We start from the raw sequence: 24,369 nt of genomic DNA on the forward strand, positions 1-24,369 counted from the left end.
TGGGGGCGGGGGAGTCACTGAGGGATGTGTACTCTGGTGTCCGTGTTGACCCCTTCATGTTTCTTCTATGTCTTTTCTCGCGCCCTCATGTGTCGGCAGGCCTCCCCACGCAGTAATGCTGCCCTTCGCTTCTTCTGGTCCGGCACTAAGCAAGCTAGTCTGAGGAGGAGGCTTCTCCGATTTCTGGCCCCCTCGTGTTCTTTGCTTGCCAGGGGCGCTTCATTTTTGCAAGCAAATCCTCTTTAATGGAAATCTTCTTTGCCGCGGCCTGAGGGGAAGACGGAGCGACGTTCAGGCACGGCTACCCCTCGCGGCCACCATCTTGGAATCAAGTATCAATTTCTAAGAAAGGTTTTCTTGGTACACATAGCATTCATTACTGTTGCATCACAGTAATATGTATACAGTAATATCATGCACCCATCTCTTTTAATTTACGTTTACTATTTTTTAACCAGTATTGAATTATAGTGTGTTAAGTCAGTTTCAACCAGTCTTCTCTCTAATTATAAGTCCTTATATTAAGTTAACGATGTAATGTAAATGAAATGTATAGAGCGCTACTAAGGCGCAAGGGTATCTAGGCGCTAAAGCTCCATATGGACATTAGGGAACCCAGGGGAGTCCAGTTGATGTATCAGAAACAGATTTAGAAAAGATGAGTTTTAAGTGTCTTCCGGAAGGGAAGGTACTCCTCTATTAATCGCAGCGAGAGCAGAAGCCGTTTCCATAGAGTCGGGGCAAGTACCGAGAAGGAACGGCCACCTGCCCGTGCACGCTGATACCTAGGCACTCTGAGAAGACGCAAAGCAGATGAACGAAGACATCTGGTAGGATAGTACCTCTCAATCTTACTTTTCAGGTAGCTCGCTCCCCCCCCTCGTAAAGAGCCCGGTGAGTGACAAAGAGAGTCTTAAACTCGACTCTGTTGGCAACCAGCAACCAGTGAAGTTGCCGCAGCAGACCTTCAAAAGGGATCAGCCTGGGTGCATTCACGGCCAACCTGGCCGCCGCATTCTGAAGTATTTGTAGCCGCTGTATCTCGCGCTTGGGCTGCCCCAGACAGATTCCATTACAGTAGTCCAGCGAGTCCATTATTGCTGAGGTGACTAGCTGTGTGCAGCTAGTAGGTGGCAGCAGAGGCAGGATCTTTTTCAGGACCTTCAGTTTGCCAAACCTTGCACTGCACACCGCTGTATCCTGGGCCTTTGTGGAGCTATTAGGCAGAAGACTCAAACTAAGACTGTTTACCTACGTACTGAGCACTGGACAACGGCCAAGGGGGTTTGGCCAGAACTGAGAATTCCAAAGACTGGCATCAGCCTAAGAGCCAACTATCAGCACTTTGCTTTGTTCCCCATTTAATTTTAGCCAGTTGGCAGCCATCCACTTGCCAACAGCAGAGAGGCAGTCTCTAAGCTTAGCAGGGGGATCAGTTTATGGGGAGTCCAGCCCAAACACCAATTGGGTGTCATTGGCATAGGTGTAGAAAAGGACTCCGAACTTTCCAATAAGACCCGCCAATAGCAGCAGGTAGAGATTAAACAAAAGTGGGGACGAAGCCGACCCCTGAGGAACCCCATAGGGGAGAGTTTGTGGAGGGGACTGGCAGGTCTAAAGTAAGACTGTTTGCATGCGCTCTGCCACAAAGGAGTTAAACCATGCCAGTAGTGAGCACTTGACCCCTGCCTGCTCCGGCGAGCTACCAGAATGCCATGATCCACAGTGTCAAAAGCTGCAAAGAGGTCGAGAAGAAACAACACCCCAACCTCTCTGCGATCCTGGAGAAGAACCAGATCATCCAGGAGAGAGACCATGACAGATTCTGTGCCCACCGAGGGACGATAACACGACTGCAATGGGTGCAAACAGTTGCTGACTTCCAGGAATCAAGAAAAAAGCGTGTTCACAGTCTCCATCAACTTCATCACAACCGGAAGCAGGGATATAGGGCGAAAGATGTATGCCAAACTAGGGTTGGCTACCTATTTGTGGTAGCCATTTGTGCTTGAGCTGTAGTATCCAGAATAGGGGAGAGGAGGTTGGGTGGGGAATGGGAGGGTAGTTTGGTAAGTCAGAATCCGGAGACAGACAAGGAGGCAGGATGTTTATAAGCTTTATTCTCGCTTTCGAATCAAAAGACCTAATCTTTTCCTAAAGTTGTACTTATAAGACCTACTTTATGCAAAGGCATGTCATAAGGATGCACGTCGTCGGGATGTCAAGCTGTCATAACATGAATGAAGTCCTCTGTTCAGAAATCCTATTCTGATATGATATGGCATTTATAATGTGCCTATACACAAGTGTTTCAAGGCACGACGAGGCGAGGGGAAACAGAGGGAAGACCGACAGCGATTCTACTAGGCCAGGTGACATTGAGATTGCGCAAGTGCAGAGGGGTGGGGAAGATGAAAAGTGCAGGGGAAAGGGGAGGGGGCAGTGCAATACATAGCATAATAGTAAAATAAATAAAGACAATAAATAAAAGTGTGTTCAGCTGGTGGCAAGTGCAGGGGTAAAGGCAGACGTCAGGGGTCAAGTGCTAGTAGGGGCTGAATGGATACAGAAACAGTCCCCAGGTGCAATGGTTGTTAGGGCGGGCAGTGCAGGTGTGCAACTGGTGGGGAGTGGACCTGGGCCCGAGATCAGAGGGTAGCCAGGTAACCATTGCCAATTCAGATTCAGCCTGGAGATCAGCAGGGGAGAGGAGGAGAGAAAGCAGAAGCAAAGAGGAAGGTCTTGAGGTGCTTCCGGAACCAGAGATGGTTCTCCTCAAGTTTCAGGGAAACTGTTCCAGAGGGAGGCCCAGCAGAAGAAAGAGATCTACCACCAAGTCATTGCTTGGAGAAACGACTGACCCTGAGGGAGTTGGAGGCGGATGAGCGAAGTGCTCGGAAATGAAGATATTTAGGAAGATATTTAGGAAGAGAAAGTTGAATGTATTGACGTCCCAGGCCAGTGAAGAGATTTGTCCTCTGACCTACTTTCTCTCCCTCCTCTACAGAAGAAAAACATAAACAACCAAAATATAGTTTTGGGCCTTGCCCATAGAAAAGGGATGGCTGCTGGATCCTTACCCCCACCTCTGTGTTTCTTTACCATAGGCCCTTGCCTGTGTTCACAGTCCTCAGTCTCTTCCCCTACTCTGGGGTTCCTTGGTCCTTTCCCCACAGCAGGGCTTGTCTCAGTCTCTCTCTCCACTCTGGGGTTCCTTGGTTCTTTCCCCACACCGGGGCTTGTCTCAGTCTCTTCTCCCACTCTGGGGTTCCTTTGTTCTTTCCCCACACCGGGGCTTGTCTCTTCTCCCACTCTGGGGTTCCTTTGTTCTTTCCCCACACCGCTTCTTGTCTCAGTCTCTCCCTCCCACTCTGAGGTTCCTTAGTTCTGTCCCCACACCAGGGCTTGTCTCAGTCTCTCTTCCTCCCACTCTGAGGTTCCTTAGTTTTGTCCCCACATCGGGGCTTGTCTCAGTCTCTCTCCCGACTCTGGGGTTCCTTTGTGCTTCCACCAGAACAGGGATGTTCTCAGTCTCTCCCCCCACCCTGGGGCTCATCGCCGTGTCTCCCGTGTCTGGGGCTCCTTTTTGCTCTCCCCACACCAGGGCTTGTCTCAGTCTCTTCTGCCACTCTGGGGTTCCTTTGTTCTTTCCCCACACCGGGGCTTGTCTCAGTCTCTCGCCCCACTCTGGGGTTTCTTGGTTCTTTCCCCACACCGCGGCTTGTCTCAGTCTCTCTCCCCACTCTGAGGTTCCCGGGTTCTTTCCCCACACCGCGGCTTGTCTCACTCTCTCTCCCCACTCTGAGGTTCCTTGACTCTTTCCCCACACCGGGGTTTGTCTCAGTCTCTTCTACCACTCTGAGGTTCCTTGACTTTTTCCTGACACCGGGGCTTGTCTCAGTCTCTCTTCCCACTCTGAGGTTCCTTAGTTCTGTCCCCACACTTGGGCTTATCTCAACCTCTCCCCCCACTCTGGGGTTCCTTGGTTGTTTCCCCACACTGGGGCTTGTCTCAGTCTCTCTCCCCACTCTGGGGTTCTTTGGTTCTTTCGCCACACTGGGGTTTGTCTCAGTCTCTCTCCCCACTCTGGCTTTCCTTGGTTCTTTACCCACACCGGGGCCTGTCTCAGTCTCTCTCCCCACTCTGGGGTTCCTTGGCTGTTTCCCCACACCGGGGCTTGTCTCAGTCTCTCTCCCAACTCTGGGGTTCCTTGGTTCTGTCCCCACACCGGGGCTTGTCTCTGTCTCTCTCCCCACTCTGGGGTTCCTTGGTTCTTTCCCCACACCGCGGCTTGTCTCAATCTCTCTCCCCACTCTGAAGTTCCTTGGTTCTGTCCCCACACCGGGGCTTGTCTCAGTCTCTCTCCCGACTTTGAGGTTCCTTGGTTCTGTCCCCCCACCACGGCTTGTCTCAGTCTTTCTCCCCACTCTGGGGTTCCTTGGTTCTGTCCTCACACCCCGGCCTGCCTCAGTCTCTCTCTCCACTCTGGGGTTCCTTAGTCCTTTCCCCACCCTGGGGCCTGTCTCATTCTCTCTCCCCCCACTCTGGGGTTCCTTGGTTCTTTCCCCACACCGGGGCTTGTCTCAGTCTCTCTCCCAACTCTGGGGTTCCTTGGTTCCTTCCCCACACCGGGGCTTGTCTCAGTCTCTTCTACCACTCTGAGGTTCCTTGACTCTTTCCCATACCGGGGCTTGTCTCAGTCTCTCTTCCCTCTCTGAGGTTCCTTAGTTCTGTCCCCACACCGGGGCTTATTTCAGTCTCTCTCCCCACTCTGGGGTTCTTTGGTTCTTTCCACACACCAGGGCTTGTCTCAGTCTCTCTCCCCACTCTGGGGTTCCTTAGTTCTTTCCCCACACTGGGGCTTGTCTCAGTCTCTCTCCCCACTACTCTGGGGTTCCTTGGTTCTTTCCCCACATTGGGGCTTGTCTTAGTCTCTCTCCCCACTCTGAGGTTCCCAGGTTCTTTCCCGACACCGGGGCTTGTCTCAGTCTCTCTCCCTACTCTGAGGTTCCTTGAGTCTTTCCCCACACCGGGGCTTGTCTCAGTCTCTTCTCCCACTCTGGGGTTCCTTTGTTCTTTCCCCACACCGGGGCTTGTCTCAGTCTCTTCTCCCACTCTGGGGTTCCTTTGTTCTTTCCCCACACCGCTTCTTGTCTCAGTCTCTCCCTCCCACTCTGAGGTTCCTTAGTTCTGTCCCCACACAAGGGCTTGTCTCAGTCTCTCTTCCTCCCACTCTGAGGTTCCTTAGTTTTGTCCCCACATCGGGGCTTGTCTCAGTCTCTCTCCCGACTCTGGGGTTCCTTTGTGCTTCCACCAGAACAGGGATGTTCTCAGTCTCTCCCCCCACCCTGGGGCTCATCGCCGTGTCTCCCGTGTCTGGGGCTCCTTTTTGCTCTCCCCACACCAGGGCTTGTCTCAGTCTCTTCTGCCACTCTGGGGTTCCTTTGTTCTTTCCCCACACCGGGGCTTGTCTCAGTCTCTCTCCCCACTCTGGGGTTTCTTGGTTCTTTCCCCACACCGCGGCTTGTCTCAGTCTCTCTCCCCACTCTGAGGTTCCCGGGTTCTTTCCCCACACCGCGACTTGTCTCACTCTCTCTCCCCACTCTGAGGTTCCTTGACTCTTTCCCCACACCGGGGTTTGTCTCAGTCTCTTCTACCACTCTGAGGTTCCTTGACTTTTTCCTGACACCGGGGCTTGTCTCAGTCTCTCTTCCCACTCTGAGGTTCCTTAGTTCTGTCCCCACACCGGGGCTTATCTCAGTCTCTCCCCCCACTCTGGGGTTCCTTGGTTCTTTCCCCACACTGGGGCTTGTCTCAGTCTCTCTCCCCACTCTGGGGTTCTTTGGTTCTTTCCCCACACTGGGGTTTGTCTCAGTCTCTCTCCCCACTCTGGCTTTCCTTGGTTCTTTACCCACACCGGGGCCTGTCTCAATCTCTCTCCCCACTCTGGGGTTCCTTGGCTGTTTCCCCACACCGGGGCTTGTCTCAGTCTCTCTCCCAACTCTGGGGTTCCTTGGTTCTGTCCCCACACCGGGGCTTGTCTCTGTCTCTCTCCCCACTCTGGGGTTCCTTGGTTCTTTCCCCACACCGCGGCTTGTCTCAATCTCTCTCCCCACTCTGAAGTTCCTTGGTTCTGTCCCCACACCGGGGCTTGTCTCAGTCTCTCTCCCGACTTTGAGGTTCCTTGGTTCTGTCCCCACACCGGGGCTTGTCTCAGTCTTTCTCCCCACTCTGGGGTTCCTTGGTTCTGTCCTCACACCCCGGCCTGCCTCAGTCTCTCTCTCCACTCTGGGGTTCCTTAGTCCTTTCCCCACCCCGGGGCCTGTCTCAGTCTCTCTCCCCCCACTCTGGGGTTCTTTCCCCACACCGGGGCTTGTCTCAGTCTCTCTCCCAACTCTGGGGTTCCTTGGTTCCTTCCCCACACCGGGGCTTGTTTCAGTCTCTTCTACCACTCTGAGGTTCCTTGACTCTTTCCCATACCGGGGCTTGTCTCAGTCTCTCTTCCCTCTCTGAGGTTCCTTAGTTCTGTCCCCACACCGGGGCTTATTTCAGTCTCTCTCCCCACTCTGGGGTTCTTTGGTTCTTTCCACACACCAGGGCTTGTCTCAGTCTCTCTCCCCACTCTGGGGTTCCTTAGTTCTTTCCCCACACTGGGGCTTGTCTCAGTCTCTCTCCCCACTACTCTGGGGTTCCTTGGTTCTTTCCCCACATTGGGGCTTGTCTTAGTCTCTCTCGCCACTCTGAGGTTCCCAGGTTCTTTCCCGACACCGGGGCTTGTCTCAGTCTCTCTCCCTACTCTGAGGTTCCTTGAGTCTTTCCCCACACTGGAGCTTGTCTTAGTCTCTCTCTCCCCACTCTGAGGTTCCCGGTTTCTTTCCCCACACCGGGGCTTGTCTCGGTCTTCCTCCCCACTCTGGGGTTCCTTGGTTGTTTCCCCACACTACATTGGTGCTTGTCTCAGTCTCTCTCTCCACTCTGGGGTTCCTTGGTTCTTTCCCCACACTGCGGCTTGTCTCAGTCTCTCTCCCCACTCTGAGGTTCCCGGGTTCTTTCCCCATACCGTAGCTTGTCTCAGTCTCTCTCCCCACTCTGAGGTTCCTTGACTCTTTCCCCACACTGGGGCTTGTCTCAGTCTCTCTCCCCACTACTCTGGGGTTCCTTGGTTCTTTCCCCACACCGGGCCTTGTCTTAGTCTCTCTCCCCACTCTGAGGTTCCCAGGTTCTTTCCCCACACCGGGGCTTGTCTCAGTCTCTCTCCCTACTCTGAGGTTCCTTCAGTCTTTCCCAACACCGGGGCTTGTCTCAGTCTCTCTTCCCACTCTGAGGTTCCCAGGTTCTTTCCCCACACCGGGGCTTGTCTCAGTCTCTCTCCCTACTCTGAGGTTTCTTCAGTCTTTCCCAACACCGGGGCTTGTCTCAGTCTCTTTTCCCACTCTGAGGTTCCTTAGTTCTGTCCCCACACCGGGCTTGTCTCAGTCTCTCTCTCCACTCTGGGGTTCCTTGGTTCTTTCCCCACACCGGGGCTTGTCTCAGTCTCTCTCCCCACTCTGGGGTTCCTTGGTTGTTTCCCCACACCGGGGCTTGTCTCAGTCTCTCTCCCCACTCTGGGGTTCCTTGGTTGTTTCCCCACACCGGGGCTTGTCTCAGTCTCTCTCCCCACTCCGAGGTTCCTTGGTTCTTTCCCTACACCGGGGCTCGTCTCAGTCTCTCTCCCGACTCTGTGGTTCTTTGCTTCTTTCCCCACACTGGTGCTTGTCTCAGTCTCTCTCCCCACTCTGAGGTTCCCGGGTTCTTTCCCCACACCGGGGCTTGTCTCAGTCTCTTCTCCCACTCTGAGGTTTCCGGGTTCTTTCCCCACACCGGGGCTTGTCTCGGCCTCTCTCCCCACTCTGGGGTTCCTTGGTTCTTTCCCCAGACTGGGGCTTGTCTCCGTCTCTCTCCCCACTCTGGGGTTCCTTGGTTCTTTCCCCACACCGGGGCTTGTCTCAGTCTCTCTCTCCACTCTGGGGTTCCTTGGTTCTTTCCCCACACAGGGGCTTGTCTCAGTCTCTCTCCCCCCTCTGGGGTTCCTTGGTTCTTTCCCCACACCGGGGCTTGACTCAGTCTCTTTTCCCACTCTGGGGTTCCTTGGCTCTTTCCCCATACCTGGGCTTGTCTCAGTCTCTCTCCCCACTCTGGGGTTCCTTGGTTCTTTCCCCACACCAGGGCTTGTCTCAGTCTCTCTCCCCACTCTTGGGTTCCCGGGTTCTTTCCCCACACTGGGGCTTGCCTTAGTATTTCTCTAAACTTTGGGGTTCCTTTGTGCATCCCCCGGAACAGGGATTTTCTCAGTCTCTCCCCCCACCCTGGGGCTCATTGCAGTGTCTCTCCCATGTCTGGGGCTCCTGTTTGCTCTCCCGACACCAGGGCTTGTAGAAGGGGGTGAAGGGGAGAGGGACACAAAAGAGAGCGGGTGATGAAAGGGATGGCAGGAAGATTGTTGACATGCATCATTATCTGTGGTTACCTTGGCAAATATTGTCCGGAAACTCTGGATTCCGGTTGACTGTCAGAACTTCAATCTTCTACCCAAGGTGCCAAATAGTGGATATTTAGGCAAGTGATGTTAACCCAAAGGGTATTCCAAATTTCAGTTTTGAAATTTGGGCATGGAACCATGTCATGTGAGCCACCAGTTGTCTGAGTTGTTTGAGACATGGCAGAGATGTATTCAGGGCTGACATGTCCTAAAATGTAGACTTTGTTGACCACCTCTGCCACACACGGACACACTTCTGTGCTTGATTGCCCAGGTGAATTAATGCTCGTGTTCATAGGAGACGTTGCTTATTGTGGTTGCATTACGCATACGTGAACTAATCTCTTTGGTCACGCATGTTTTTAGGTACTTGATCATGATTCCGAAAAGCCTTCACTGGACTGGGATTCCACTATTTTACACAAGCAATGTCACACCCATCCATCCATCCATCCATCCATCCATCCATCCATCCATCCATCCATCCATCCATCCATCCATCCATCCAGTTTTGTGTTTTTGCTTTTCCACCTAGGTGAGAGAGGGTATGCCTAGGCAGGGTTCCCTTTCTCACTGCATCTAGGGGATTATGCAACACCTCACTGATGAGGCTCAACAAGGTAAAAATATGTTAGGGCTGTGCGTGTTCCCATGCGTCGGGATGTGTTCTAGCCGTTCAGGTTGGCCTGCTCCTATTGGTGGCATGACCAAGACTTGTGTGCGTATGACTAGGCCTCTAAAAATGGTAGTGGTTATGATTACGTTGAAACCATCTATCGATCTCTTTTTATGTTTGTGTCCATTCTGAGAAACCTGAGGGTATTCTCACTCCTACTACCCTGGGATCCTCTGCGCAGGTGGCCAGGGAAAGGCCATCGGTTTTGGATTCTGAACCTTGGGGCAGAGAAGCGAGAGAGGATCACCTGTGTGAAGGGTCCTTGAGGATTGGGAGGGGGGCGCCCTCAGGTGAGACATGGTATCCCCCTTTTCCCATGGACAAGCAACCTAACCCTCCCCCAATCTGTATGGGCTATTTTAACCAGTTCCCCTCATTTCCCCACATGTGACAATTGATAGTACTGAGACGAGGAATAGGAGACTAAGAGTAATGCACACAAGACCATGTCACCACTTTAGTACTGGGATGAGGAAGATGCCTGAAAAGAGTAGTGAAGGTCAGGCATGTCCTCCTATTCATGGTCAGGCAAATACAATTGGAAGCACACACCTGCAACCTGTCAAAGGGTTGCAGGTGTATAAAGGGAAATGAAATGTGCAGCAAGAGGAGAGATGGGGAGGCCTGTAGGAAGGTTTTCAGAGGAGGCAGCCATGGTGGGACCTGTGGAGGAGCCAGGACGCCGGCACAAAGCCCAGAAAGCCGGCCCAGCCCGAGGAGACCCGGGCCGGAAGGCCTTTGCATTGGCAAGGGCCTCTGTGGCAAAGATGTCCACAGCTGGAGCTGCGGGTGTGGGAGAGAGGGCGAGATGCTGTTCGTGTCCAAGAGAAGGCAGCGTAGCAACCAGCGAGTCCAAGACTATCCCCAAAGTGTGAGTGGGACTCGCAGCAGCTGGTCCGCCACCCGGAAATGGTGAGAGAAGCAGCAGGAGCCACCGCAGAACTATGCGGAAGACCGGCGAGTGTCAGGAGAGGTACTCGCCAGCCGGGGGCATTCCTAGCGGGTGGCAGAGAGGTGAATGCTTTCCCGAGCAGAAGAGAAAACCTGAAAATAAACATACAAGATGCATAGTGAATACGGAACAAATGGTAACTTGAAATTGAACATATTGAGCGTTTGTTTAACAACGAACTAAATGAAACTTGAAATTGAACACACTGAGCATTCGTTAAACACTGAACTGAATGAAACTTGAAATTGAACATATTGAGCATTCGTTAAACACTGAACTGAATGAAACTTGAAATTGAACATATTGAATATCTGGTGAATATCGAACAGAGTGAAATCTTACAATTAAGCTTGTTGAACATAAAAAGCACTAGCGTGAAAGAACGTCATCGAAAGGTTGGAAAAGAGTAAAACCACCACAAACTGAAATTTACGGATAGATACAGTGTGACAAGGCCAAAGACTGGCAAGAGGTGTGTGACATACTCTGGTAGAGCCAGGCGGCTACCGAAGAGAAGCCAGAGAAGTGTGAATAATTTCCATGAAGCCAAGAGGCCAACAAAGAGAGGAATCCTGGTTGCGTGACCTGTGATGGGTGGTCTGTGTGGTCTGACAACTGCGCCAAGACCTGGGTACCCTGACATGCGCGAACTAAAAGACATTGTGGAGTAAACCAAGAAGAGGCATTGCCAGAAAATGGACAAGGCAATCCAGGAACAGGGTCAAGCTGACCTAGAGCGGTGTTGAATAATTTTTTTTAAGATTGCAGTAAGTATAAATGGTAGAGCTGAAGTCTTGGGGATGGGAGCCCCTGAGAAGCGAGGAGCTATACTTGTCTCGAGAAGAAGCCTCAAGGACATTTTCCTTTGAACTGTGCTGCTTAGAATTTGGGGAATAGAACCCCAAGGATTGTGTGGAATTATGTTGCTTTGAAATTGAGAAAGGCAATCTTGAGACTTTTGTGAAAGTTTCTTGAACTTGGGGAAGGGGAGCTGAGGAAGAAGCTCTGAGCTTTGTGTTAATCGCTATGTCTTTGATTAGTGACCTCCTTGTACTCTGTTTTGCTTTAATTGTGAGGACAAGCATAGGTTTTGGCCACAGGCAGACTTTTAAGTTGAACTCTTTGACTCAGATGTTCCTTAGTTTTGCTGAAGCAGGGAAATCCCACCTTAGCATAGGGCAAGTTAGGCCTTCTACCATCCTGACATTTGAATTAATAAATTACTTTGTTTTGAATCTTGAATCTGTTGTCTGTGCCTTGCTTCATGATGCCTGAACGTCATCCCCTACTTTTCCATTGATCCCACAAGGGATGCCCAAATGGAAGTTGGGTGAAGGTGGTCTGCTGGAAATGCTCTGTAAAGTGAACACTATGCACAGTTGCTGCTTCTTATGCCACCCTGCGGCAGATGTATGGCATATGGGATGAGCAAATTCTGTGCATAACGACTAGTCCCCTCCTACTGCCATTCCCTAAAATGGCAGATACTCCGAAACAAGCACTGTAATAGCCCGAGACACAAAGTAAGTTGCAACACAATCCTGAGATTGAGGAATACTTCTTATGCAGTGCATTAGACCTGATGAAGCACTTACATTGTGAAACACATGTCGACTCATCATCCCCCTATGAATCCTTTTGTGTAATAGCAATAACATACAGTTGATCAGTACCTAGGTGAACTCTCTGTTCTAGCAACAACCACACTCTTGTGTCGTCCTCATTCAACAAAAGAATCTTCAATGTGTGGTTTTCCTCCGTTATTTAAAACTGCATTGTGAAAGTGTTTAAAATTGAACTCTGAAACCTAGGCCTTTTCCCCACTTACAGGACTCTCAGACTTATGTGTGAAATAGCACCACCCTGAGGTTTTTGCCTCCTAGCAAAGCATTCATCTAGTAAACTTTTCTACCATTATCTAAGCTCCTGTCGTCTTGTCCAATTGTCTACTATAGTCTCATCTCTCTCCATCTCTTCTGCTTGTGTCCTTCCCTAGTGTTTCTGCCCTCCTCCTCCCACAACCTTCCTCTTCTCTCCTATACCTACCTATGCTATGGTGTTCTCTGTCTCCTCTATCTTTTCTAACTGCTTCTCTATCGACTATCCTGCTCTCCTCACTAAATCTGGTAGGAAGAAGTTTAAAAAGGACATCCTGGTCTCCAACCCAGTCCTCCCTATCGCCGACACCTACACCATTGCTTCCTCCAGGCAAACCCTCACCGACATCCTCTTTGTCGTTCCCTCGCCAGACCTACGGACTCTTCATATGGTCTCTGTGCTTTCTCCTTTCTCTTCTTCTCCCATTAATGGTGGCACCTGGTGGGAGGCTCTCCTGGCCTCCTTCCACTCCTCTAAGGTCATCATTAATGTCTACCTGAATGGTACTGTCTTGGTCCAAGGCCCTCGGTCCAACCTTCTCCTCTTTGATAGATGCTTTCCGCGCCTCATCAATTTCCTTTCCTCTCCTGCTGTCCCCTCTTCCCCCCACAGCTTCCTTGCCTCCCCCTGCTGTCTCATCCTTGGCTACCTTTCCCTCTGCTCCCTCCTCTTCTGCCCCCCCTCTGACTCCTTCTACACCTCCACAGGGTGTACCTCTGATTTGTACCCCTCCCCGGAAATCTTTCGAGGATGGCAACCATCGTCATATTGCCACTCTCAACTCTCGCTCTGCTGTCAAACACTCCTCTGAAATCTGCCATCTCCTGGAAGAATTTGACCTTGATGTCCTTGGTCTCACCGAGGCATGGTTCACGGCCAGCTCTGTCACAAGCTTTGACACTCTATTCCCTGATGGCTACAAGATCCTCTCTGCGCCCAGATCCAACCGTTCCGGAGGGGGTGTAGCCCTGATCTTTCCTGAGTGGATCCCTGCCTCTGTCATTCCTATGCAGGCCTACTCCTCTTTCGAATGCCTTGTCTGCAGGCCCTCTCTCTCTCCTGACCATTCCCTTACTATGGCTACCATCTATCGGCCACCCAGTCAGATCTCCTCCTTCCTCTCTGAGTGGTCTTACCTCTCCTCTTCCCTCCTGGTCTCGACCACTCAACTCCTCCTTCTTGGAGACTTTACCATCCACCTGGAGGTTTTCTGTCCTTCCTCTTGACACTTTCGGGACCTCTGCGACTCTCTCTCTCTATTCTCCCTTCTGGCCCGACTCATTCTGCAGGGCACACTTGATGTTCTGATCTCTTCAGACCTTCCCCTTTCTATCCCTCTCACCATTCCTCTCTCCTGGAGTGATCACTTTCTCCTTTCCTCCCACCTCACCCTCTCTACCCCTCAGGCTAAGCCACCTCCAGCACTACCACCCACCTTCTCGGTTATCCGACCCATGAAGCGTGTGTCCGTTGAGGCTTTCACTGCCACTTTCTTACCCCCTGCCCTCCTTTGGCTGACTCACACCCTTACACAGCCCTTTCCATGCTCCACTCTTCTATATCTGATACTCTCAATGTTCTTGCCCCTGTCATGAGGATCCGCCTGAAGCCCAAAGCCCAAAACAAGTGCAACTCCTGGAATGACTCTGACCTCGTCACCCTCAAACGCAAGTGCAGGGTGGCTGAGAGGAAATTGTGTGCTTCCGGTACCTCCACTGACAAAACGGCCTTCCGCCTGCTCCAAAGGCAATATCGGCTCTCTGTCCGCACCAAGATGAGAGCTCACATCCAAGCCTGCGTCTCTGCGGCATCTAACAACTCGGCCGAACTCTTTAAAATTTGCAAGTACCCGGCCAATCCTGCTGCAGTCTCTACCTCTCCTGTCCCCTGCCAGGCCCTCTGCATGGCTCTGGTTTCTCATTTCATCTCTAAAAGTCAGGACATCCTCTCTCTCTTCCTCTCCCCCGACTCCCTGCTCTTCTTCTGGCCCATCTTCGGCCTCCTCGCCTCCCTCCTTCTCTGCCTTTCCCCTGTTCTCCCCAGACAAGGTTTCTAGACAAGTCCGATCTATGAAAGTCTCATCAAAACAGGTTCACCCCTGTTCCTCCAAAACCATCAAGGACCACATTGACACCCTAGTTCCTGCTCTGGCCGACTTCTGCAACCACTCCTTCGCCACTGGAGTATTCCCTCCCCCCCGACGGAAACTCCCTTGTGCACCGTCTTCTAAAGCATCCCTCTGCCAGCCCTTCCTGCCCGACTAACTATCGCCCAATCTCCATCAACCCTTTCCTGGGCAAACTCCTGGAAAAGCTCGCCATCTCCCAGCTTAATCTTCACACTGAATCTGTTTGTTGTCTTCATGACCATCAGTCTGGCTTCAGAGCAGCCAGACGCACAGAAATGCTCTCCTTAACATCCTTGAAGACCTGCTCTCCAACCTTGATTCCAACACGCCCTGTGTCCTCATCTTACTTGATCTCTCTTCAGCCTTTGACATGGTCAACCATGCCATCCTGCTCAACCGTCTCCGTGATAACTTGGGTATCACCGATCAGGCCCTGGCTTGCCTGACTTCTTTGCTCTCCGATTGACCCTCCTAGGTCCAACTTGGGTCCTTCCTCTCCTCTATCTCTACCTGTGGTATTCCCCAGGGGTCTATCCTCTTTCCCTGGCTGTTCAACCAATACCTGGCACTTCTTGCCCACCGCATTGCCGCTCTCTGCCCCAACCTTCAGTGCTATGCGGATGACACTGAGCTCATTTCCAGGTTCCCTTTAGCCACCTCTTCTCCTTCTCTCATCTCTGACTGTCTGTCTGCTATCCAGGAGTGGTGTGCCGCCAATGATCTCTGCCTTAATGCCAGTAAGACTGAGATCCTCCTCATCGGCCCACCCGCTCCCTCCATTCCTGTCTCTCTTGGCCCTCTTCCTGCTCCCACCTGTGAGGCTGAAAACCTCGGGGTCAATCTTCAACTCCACACTCTCCTTCTCTCCTCACATCTCTGACGTCTCTAAGAAGTACCACTACCTGCTGTACCTCCTCAGAGGTATTCTTCCTTTCCTCTCCTTTCCCCAGAAGCTCACTGTCTCCAGAGCTCTGGTTCTCTCTAGGCTGGACTACTGCAACAGCCTCTTTCTAAATCTGCCTGCTTCTACTCTCCTCTCTCTGCAACTCATCCAAAACAGGACTGCAAGACTTGTCCTTGGCCTCAAGCCCAGGGATCGTATCTCTCCAGGACTGAAATCTCTGCACTGGCTCCCAGTGGCGGCGAGGATTAAGTTCAAAACCCTTTGCATTGTCCACAAGGCCTTCTGGGGCTTGGGGCCTCAATACCTTCTCTTCCTAAATATCTTCCTTCTCGAGCTCTTCGCTCATCCGCCTCCAACTCCCTCAGGGTCTGTCGCTTCTCCAAGCAACGAGTTAGTGGTAGAACTCTTTCTTTGGCTGGGGTCTCCCTCTGGAACAGCCTCCCTGCCTCTCTGAAAATTGAGGAGAACCATCTACGGTTCCGGGAGTACCTCAAGACCTTCCTCTTTTCTTCTGCTTTCTGTCCTCCTCTCCCCTGCTGAACACCTGGCTGAAACTGAAACTGCACTTGTCAGCTGGCTATCCTCTGTTCTCGGGCCCAGGTCCCCTGCCCGCCATTTGCAATACAAATGTATAAAATAAACAAACAAACCTGCACTGCCGCCCTGGCAACCTTTGCACTCTGGGGCTGTTCTGTTTCCCTACAGCCCCCTACCAGCAGTCGACACCAGGTGTCTGCACTTATAGTTGCACCTACCACCAGCTGGCCGCACCTTTATTCTTATTTATTGTTTGATTTATTCACTGTCTATCCTATGCACTGCACTTCCCCTCCCCCTCACACTTTTCCTCTTACCCCCTCCCCTGCACTTGCGCGATCTCAATGTCACCTGTCCTAGTAAGATTGTTTTCTCTGTTTTCCCTCTGTTCCCCTCCCTTGCCTCGTCGCGCCTTGAAACACTTGTGTGTAGGCATGTCATAAATGCCATATCATATCACATCATATATCAATGAACACCTTTCCTCCAAGCATGAAACATGCCTTATTCTCTGTGCTCCGTACACCACCATCATGTTTTGTAACAGCATGCAGGCACGTTCCAACACTCCGCTGCCCGAGCCAAAGTACCAGTGGCAGAAATGTGGAGATCCTGAGGTTTTCAAGACTGGGAGAGCCATTCCATCTGCACGCTCATTCTTATTATTTTAATTTCTGTTGCCGTCACGTTTTGGGAGTGGACAGGAAGTCTGTTTCTTCTGCCAACACTTAAGCTCTGCTTCTCTATTTCTTGTAGGTGAGACTCTGACACTGCATCCTGCCGGGAGGTGACTTGTGGTAGCCGTGGAGATTGAGTTGCACCATGGCGCTCTTGGTGCACGTGCTGGCTTGCCTCCTGGGGACAGGCTCCTGGGTGGCCATCAATGGGATGTGGGTGGAGCTGCCCCTAATTGTCCCACAAATCCCAGAAGGCTGGTACTTCCCTTCCTACCTCACCATTCTCATTCAGTTTGCCAACGTGGGGCCTCTTTTTGTGACCCTGGTGCACCGCTTCCTGCCGGGCCGTCTCAATGAGGTTGCAGTGATTTACACCATCATCTGCATTGGAGTGGTAGCCTGTCTGCTGTTGGCATTCTTCTGGCAAGCGACCACCGTGGTGGCGGGAGAACTCCACAGCACCGCCCTGCTGGCCCTTATGTTCTTCTTGTCTGTGGTGGACTGCACCTCTTCTGTGACATTCCTCCCTTTCATGATGAGGCTAAAACCCCACTACCTGACCACCTACTTCATTGGTGAGGGGCTCAGTGGCCTTGTACCAGGCTTGGTGGCCTTGGGGCAAGGGGTTGGAGTTGTCCACTGTGTTAACGGGAGCCTCTTTCCAAATAATGGTAACGCAGCTAACGGCAGCGCCAGCAGCAGACTCCGGGCCGAGTACCAACCAGCCAGGTTTTCAGCCCAGATCTTCTTCCTGTTTCTCAGTTGTATGATGGCCACATGCCTTGTTGCCTTCTTCATGCTCAACCACCTACCTGCGGCCCGCCGGGAGCGTGCCAAGGCGAGACTCCAGTGTAAAAAGGTGCAAGTGAGCGACAGGGAGGCTTTGCCAGGACTGGAGACCGTGGAGCATCGTCCGATGATCAGCCCAACGGAGGACGTAAAGGGACAGAGGAAGAGCTTGTTTGGAGCCGGGACCTACTCGTGGCTCCAGGTTCTCTACATCTTTGCCCTGCTGGCGTGGGCAAACGCCTTGACCAACGCGATCCTGCCCTCTGTGCAGTCCTATTCCTGCCTTCCCTATGGGAACACTGCCTACCACCTCTCTGCCACCCTGGCTGCTGTGGCAAACCCGATGGCCTGCTTTGTTGCCATGCTCCTGCCAAACAGGTATTTGTTTTTATTTTTTGTAATTATTAGCGAGCAAACAGCTTTGATTTGAAACCCTGTGCAGTAGGTTCTATTGGCAGCACCACTGGGTATTTTACAAGAGTGAGAGCAAGAGTAAAATATCTGGTACACAGGTCTACTGGTGGAGTGGAGGATGCTTGGGATATTGAGAGGGCCACTGCAGAGAGTAACAGTTATATGGCTATGATGTAGGGCACACAATGTCATTAATACATGTTTTAGGGGAAGTGCTTCAAGAGAGGGTAAATGCCTCTTGGCGAATCTGAATTATGCCCCTGCTGGAAGGGTCTTCATGTCTAGCGATGGTGAGATCTAGTGTTGGGGGGCCAGCAGAGAGACTGGGCTGTGGCGGGAGGGTAGGGGTGCGGGGGGCATGGCGAGGTTCAGAGGAGCCTGGAATTTGGGAGTGCAAGTGGTGAGTAGCAGTAGACAGATTTACCAAGAAGGGGCGAGGGGCAGAGGGTAAGTCTGTGGAAGGGTTAAAATAATAAATATGACATTTGAAGAAGGAGGGGTTGTGCATGGATGTAGTGAGAAGAGATGGGTGAGAATCGGGGAAGATTAAAGGAGGTAGGAGAGGCAAAGTTAAGAAGTGTGTTGCGAGAGGAAAAGGACTAGAGGGGGTGCTCCCGGAGGAGGCGGGAGGCAGTGGACCACTTTGCTCAGCACCAGAATAGACTGATTGATCTTATGGAGTGGACACAGAAGATCGAGACTGGTCGCTGTTGCCTTAGAGCCGACCAATTGATTAGGCTTTTGACTACTGGGAATAGAACTCCAAGGTTGCCAGCTCCGCAGATGGGTTGGGAAGATTAGGTGGAAAGGAAAGAGGATTGGTGTTAAGGGTGAGGAGAAAGAGCACTTGTGTTATTCTAGGCTTTGGCCTCATTTAAGGCAATGCGTCCATTGACAAATGGCAGAGAGACGGTTGGTGATGCTGGAGGATATTTCTGGGGTGCAGGAGGAGAAGGAAAATAAATAATTATAATCAGCAAAAAGAAAATATGGGAAGCCAAAGGATGAGGTGAGTTTGCTGAGACACAAGGTATATAGGGTGAATAGGAGAGGGGCCAAGACAGAGTTCTGGGGACCTCCCCTGGGACGACAATGGCTGAGGTGAGCTTGCCTAGACAGGATGTGTAGGGTGAATAAGAGAGTGTCAAGACAGCGCCCTGGGGGACACCTCCTGGGAAGCCAAAGGCTGATGTGCGCTTGCCTAGACAGGAGGTGTATAGGATGAATAGGAGAGGGCCAAGACAGAGCCCTGGGGACGTCTCCAGGGAAGGTAAAGGATGAGGTGAGTTTGCTGAGGCACAAGGTTATAGGGTGAATAGGAGAGGGCCAAGACCGAGCCCTGGGGACCGTTGCTGTGACGCCAAAGGCTGAGGTGAGCTTGCCTAGACAGGAGGTCTATAGGGTGAATAAGAGAGTGTTAAAACTAGTCCTTGGGTTAAGACCCTGGGAGTCTACTTCGACTCTTCACTCGATATGAAGAAACATGCCAGTCAGGTGAAGGCATCCCATGCCTATACTACACGCCTGATCAGGCAAATAAAACCCTTTTTCTCAGAATCCAATACGGCCTCCTTTGCTCTCGCCCTGGAACTTAGTGTAAACTGGACTATGGTAACAGCCTGCTGGCAGGCATTTCCTAGTCCAACTTGGACATGCGCCAAGTTGCTCAAAACAATGCGGTCCGAGCTGTATGTGGTCTCTCACGAAGGAGTCAATTGACTGAGGCACGTATGTCTCCGCATTGGCTTCCAATCAAACATCTCACCTACAAGGTTCTGCTTCTCACTCACAAATGCCTTAATAATAAAGCGCCAGTCTATTTTAGGAAAAGATTAAGCATTCATGTTCCACCCGCTCACTTCGCTCCAATAATACTGATAGCTCTGCGTCTCCCAAATACAGACTGAAGCGTTTTGGTGGTATCGGTTTTCATTCCATTGGCCCGTGCTTATGGAATCGCCTTCCCACCTCTCTTCGTCTCCGCTCTGCACTACCCTTATTTAAAAGATCTCTTAAAACGTTTCTTTTTAATTCAAATGATTTGATATCTCTTCTTCCTGATGACTCTCTGGCTCTGACTCTCCTCTGTCTTGCTGCGCACTGAGGCCTTTGGGCGAGTTGCGCCTCATAAAAGTTATATAACAATAATAATAACAATAACAGAGCCCTGGGGGGACCCCTCATGGGAGTTTGCAGAATCGGGGGGTGTGTAGGGTGAATAGGAGCAGGCTAAGTTGGAGACCTGGTGCACCTCTAATGGGAAGCCAATGGCTGAGGTCAGTCTGTAGATTTGAGAGGAGTATCCGATAAATAGGGAATGGGCCAAGACAGAGCCCTGGGGGACCTCCCCAGGGAAGGCAAAGGATGAGGTGAGTTTTGCAGACTCAAGAATTTTATAGGGTGAATAATAGAGGGCCTACTCAGAACTTTTAGGTAGAACTCTTCTTGGACGTGCGGGGCGGTGCCAGCGTTCCAAGAGATGCATAAGGTGCAGTCCATGTGAGCAGGAATCTGGGATACCAAGATGGGAGACGGTAAGGAGGAGAGAGGGATATGATATATGATACGTCATTTATAATGCGCCTGTACACAAGTGTTTCTAGGCACGACAAGACAAGGGAGGGAAACAGATGGACAGGGGTTGACTGGGAACCAAAAGAGGCCCTGGAAATCATTTTCATCATTACATTTTTACACATTTCCAGCAAGCCTAACACTTTTCCTATGAGAAAATGTGGAACTGCCACAAAAAAAGAGGCCCAGAGTGCAGAGGCCTACCTGGAAATCTCCAGAGTTCCCTATAGGCCAGTCCACCCCTGCAGATGGAGGACAAGACCAACAATCTTACTAGGCCTTGTGTCATTCAGATGGTGCAAGTGCGAGATTGAGAAGTGCAAGGGGAAAGGGAAGGGGGAGGTGGATGGGGCAACTGCCTGGGAGAGAGAAGGGGAACAGGCCAGCAATGTTCTGAGTAGTGCAGCCAGTGCAGCGCGGCTCAGGGTAAGTGGAAGGAGGCAAGGGATTGTAGAGGTTACAGTTACAGCCCTTAAGTGCGTGGTAGGCCCGGAGTCAGTGCAGGAGAGACTGATCAAGAAAGAAAGAGCCTGATACCTAGTGAGACTCTGAGGGTAGCCAAGAAACCAGTTGGTACAGCAGACAGTTCGGTCAGCAGGGGAAGGAGAGAGAGAAAGCATAGAAGGAGAGGGAAGTTTTGAGCTGCTTCTGGAACTTCAGGTGATCTGGCTCAACAATGAGACCTGGGGAACGTATATGATGTGTATGGTGGGTGTCTGGACACGTGCAGATTCTTCCTGCTACCTCTGTAGCTTTATACGAAAGTCACCTTTGTGCACCAGAGTCCAGTTTGTTCACTGGGAGGAGAGTGCCCGCCGTTACTGCATTTGGTAACTATTGGAGAAACACACCCAGGTTTGGTGTGAGCCTTCCTCCCTGCAAAGTTTCCCAGTTCCATGTGTGACACCTCGAGCCAGTCCTGGTTTTCGCTTCCAGTTGCATGCTGGATCTTGTCGTTTTGTTTTTCATATTGCAAGCGTGCACCTACAAGTCCCAGCATGCAGTGTGAAAAAAAACAGGACTGGCCCAAAGATTCTGCATTGATCTGGGAAACCTAACAGCTATGGGGATCATAAGATACAAAAACCTTCCAGGAACTCACAGACAGAAGGTCACATGCAGGGCTTTAAGTGGGCCTGGCCTAGCCGGGACCAAACGCTGACTAGTCCCAGCCACGCCAACACCTCAGGCAGCCTGTGTAGCCGAAGCGCTGCACAATTACACAGGCTGCCTGCAGGTGTCAGTACTTAGGATGATCACTTGTGAAATGAACACATAGGACTATCAGAAGCTGAAACACAAGAGTGTGTCCATGTGTGTGGCGACAGTGAAGAAGGACTCTTGTTTTCCTGTGAAATGTGTGCGGAGGGTGACTCCACAAACCAATCCCAGGTACCCAGTCCCAGAGTTTGAGTGCTGTGACAGTGAGCAGTGTTCCTCACAGGTGTACACTGCAGCGTATGTGCGCAATAACCTGTCCACACCATGTGAAGTTGATGTTAAAAAGATAATTGTAGTGACTGGGACTTGCAAGAAGTCGGCACCCCAAACTCTCACAAGACTCGAAAGGAGCAGAGCGACACCGGCGCATTAGGATGTCTTTCAGAGCGTGGGCTCAGCGTGGAATACACGGCGGCCCGGCACTCCTCCTGAGAGCCCACCATCACGCTGCTGAACGTTTCTCTTCCCACAGGCACCACCAGCCCTCATCAGATGAACTCAATGAGTCTTGTCCACTCACAGTTGAGTAACTGTTTGGTGAACGTACTTGGTTGGCATCAATACAACCATAATCCCAACCCAGGGCTGTGTGTAGTTATTTTGGGCCACAACACTGATGTTCAACTTCATCTACTGAAAAACATCCCACAACTCATCAGGAGATAGATGTAGATAGGAGCTTGGCGTTCTCCTACCATTGAATTCTCGCGGTGTCCACAGAGAATGCATTACACGGCTGTAGCTCGTGCAGAAGCGAGCTACCAGGCTGAAGAAACGAGGCCACAGCTGCGCTGTGCTAGAATCCTTCCATGGCGACAGCGGAAATGCAGCACTCTGGGTGTGGGGCGCGGGGCTAACACGTCAAATGGTAGGGGTGGGGCTACCATCAGAGACTTTGTGTGGGTGGAGCTGATTTACTTGTATAGTGCCCTATTCCTGTAGTCCCAAAGGAAGGCTTTGGAAAACCTGTGTAAAAGTAGCAACCAGCACTGCAATTTCAGGTCCATTGGGCCAGTGGCATTAACCAATCACGTGATAGGGTTTAAATAGAAAATGCTAATTTTGATGGTAACTGCCATCTTGATATTGCTGTGGTTGTGAAGTGGTGCATGGCATTGCTGTGGTTGTGATGTGGTTCATGGTATTGCTGTGGTTGTGTTGTGCTGCATGGTATTGTTGTGGTTGTGATGTGGTACATGGTATTGTTCTGGTTGTGAAGTGGTGTATGGCATTGCTGTGGTTGTGATGTGATACATGGGATTGCTGTGGTTATGTTGTGGTGCGTGGTGGTCTTTGTCAGCTGGTAGTTCATGGTGCATGTCCAACTGCAGTGTATCGTAATCCCATGTAAGACTGAGCAGCGCTACAGTCCCTGTGCCTTTGAGGTGTCAGTGGGCAGTCAGAATGGAGGTGCGAGGAAACTGACTAGATACTCTGGGTCCTGTATTTGTGTCATGGCATAGGGCCACCTAACATAGCATCCCCTAACCTAACAACACATCTTGACACACAACTCCAGCAGCAATACAACCTAGGGTACACAATGGCACGTACACCAAGTGATGAGAAATGTCTACCCCAAATTTCCTTACACACCACACCAACCCCCCACAGCTACACCAACACATCTCCACGCACTCCTTAAACATATCTCTGACAGATACCAGAGTCAACCACACAAACAATTTATGTTAGCGGCCAGGAGCGCAAATGATTTATTGTTTATTTAGTTATTCATTGGTCATTTGTTATGCGCTTATACAATTAACAAAAATTGTTTCAAAGCGCCCACAGGTCACCAGGGTGGGGACAGGGGAAGTAGCCAATGAATTACAACAGGGATAAATAATGAATAGTGCAAACCAGTAATGAGAATAAAAGGGAGGGGAGACAAACCTACTATGCCTTGTGAGTGTTCAGAACATGCAAGTGTATAGGGAATTAAATTAACTGCTGCTCTAGACAAATCACAAAATAGCTTAAACGTACACGCTACATGCAACCTTATGTAGTCATATCTGCACACATTAACATTGCAACAAAGCCCTACCCTGTATTAGTCCCCTAGCCCACCACTTACAGATCTTGGAACTCCAAGAAATCTTGAAAACTGGAGAAGGTGTGATATGCAAGACTCAATAATATAGCATAATCGGACATAGCAAAGATCTTCACTCATTCTCATTGGTGGTAGTACGCTGAGCGGCCCAGGCAACTCTGACAACTGGCAGCAACAGGGCAGGAAATGTATGTTAGTCTGCTATGCTATAATCTTTAGTCCAGTAACTGGCTGGTGAGACTCTATTCCTCGCTGCCAAGTTAAGTTATATGGGAAATGAGGGCTGGTCACTGCAACAGTAACGTAATATTAGGAGGCATCCTCAGCCACTAAGGGAGGAGTACACCGAAGCACCAAATCATGAAATCTGCCCCACTGTAAGGCAGTCTTTTTAATAGTGTGAAGTTAATCACTCCGTTGTTTGCAGTTAAGTCACAGTGAGATTACACACTTTGTTTAAGCCGTGAACCACCTGGGATATAATCCCTTCTGCAAATAGGGCACTTGACCACATATCTTCTGAGCTGTACTTGGTACAAATATCTACGTTTTGGCTCTCAAGGACTGCAGTAATACTGTCTTATAATGTTCAATTGAAAAATACAAAAATGATGACCCGGGCTGATCACCTGTTACTTTAGGCTTCACAACGCTCGCCTCACTAGGCTGATCACCTGTTACTCTAGGCTTCACAGCGTCCGCCTCACTAGGCTGATGAACTGTTACTCTAGGCTTCACAGCGCCCACCCCACTAGGCTGATCACCTGTTACTTTAGGCTTCCCAGCGCCCACCCCACTAGGCTGATCACCTGTTACTTTAGGCTTCACAGTGCCCGCCTCACTAGGCTGATCACCTGTTACCTTAGGCTTCACAGTGCGCGCCTAAGTAGGCTGATCACCTGTTACTATAGGCTTCACAGCGCCGGCCTTACTAGGCTGATCACCTGTTACTTTAGGCTTCACAGCGCCCGCCTCACTAGGCTGATCACCTGTTACTTTAGGCTTCACAGCACCCGCCTCACTAGGCTGATCACCTGTTACT

At 50.9% G+C, this 24,369-nt stretch overlaps 1 protein-coding gene across 2 annotated transcripts in view; it reads left to right on the top strand.

Annotated features, from left to right (window-relative positions):
- Positions 1-24,369, top strand: part of LOC138498070 (riboflavin transporter 2-like) — a 91,716-nt gene that overhangs the window by 30,898 nt on the left and 36,449 nt on the right. For both annotated transcript variants that reach the window (XM_069621922.1, XM_069621921.1), the window contains exon 2: positions 16,350-17,437. In XM_069621922.1, the coding sequence (XP_069478023.1) occupies positions 16,416-17,437 (1,022 nt within the window). In that variant the 5' untranslated portion in view covers positions 16,350-16,415. The remainder of the gene's footprint in view (positions 1-16,349; positions 17,438-24,369) is intronic.

The sequence above is a fragment of the Ambystoma mexicanum genome, chromosome 5q, assembly GCF_040938575.1.
Source record: "Ambystoma mexicanum isolate Mex_15411 chromosome 5q, UKY_AmexF1_1, whole genome shotgun sequence".
NCBI lineage: Eukaryota > Metazoa > Chordata > Amphibia > Caudata > Ambystomatidae > Ambystoma > Ambystoma mexicanum.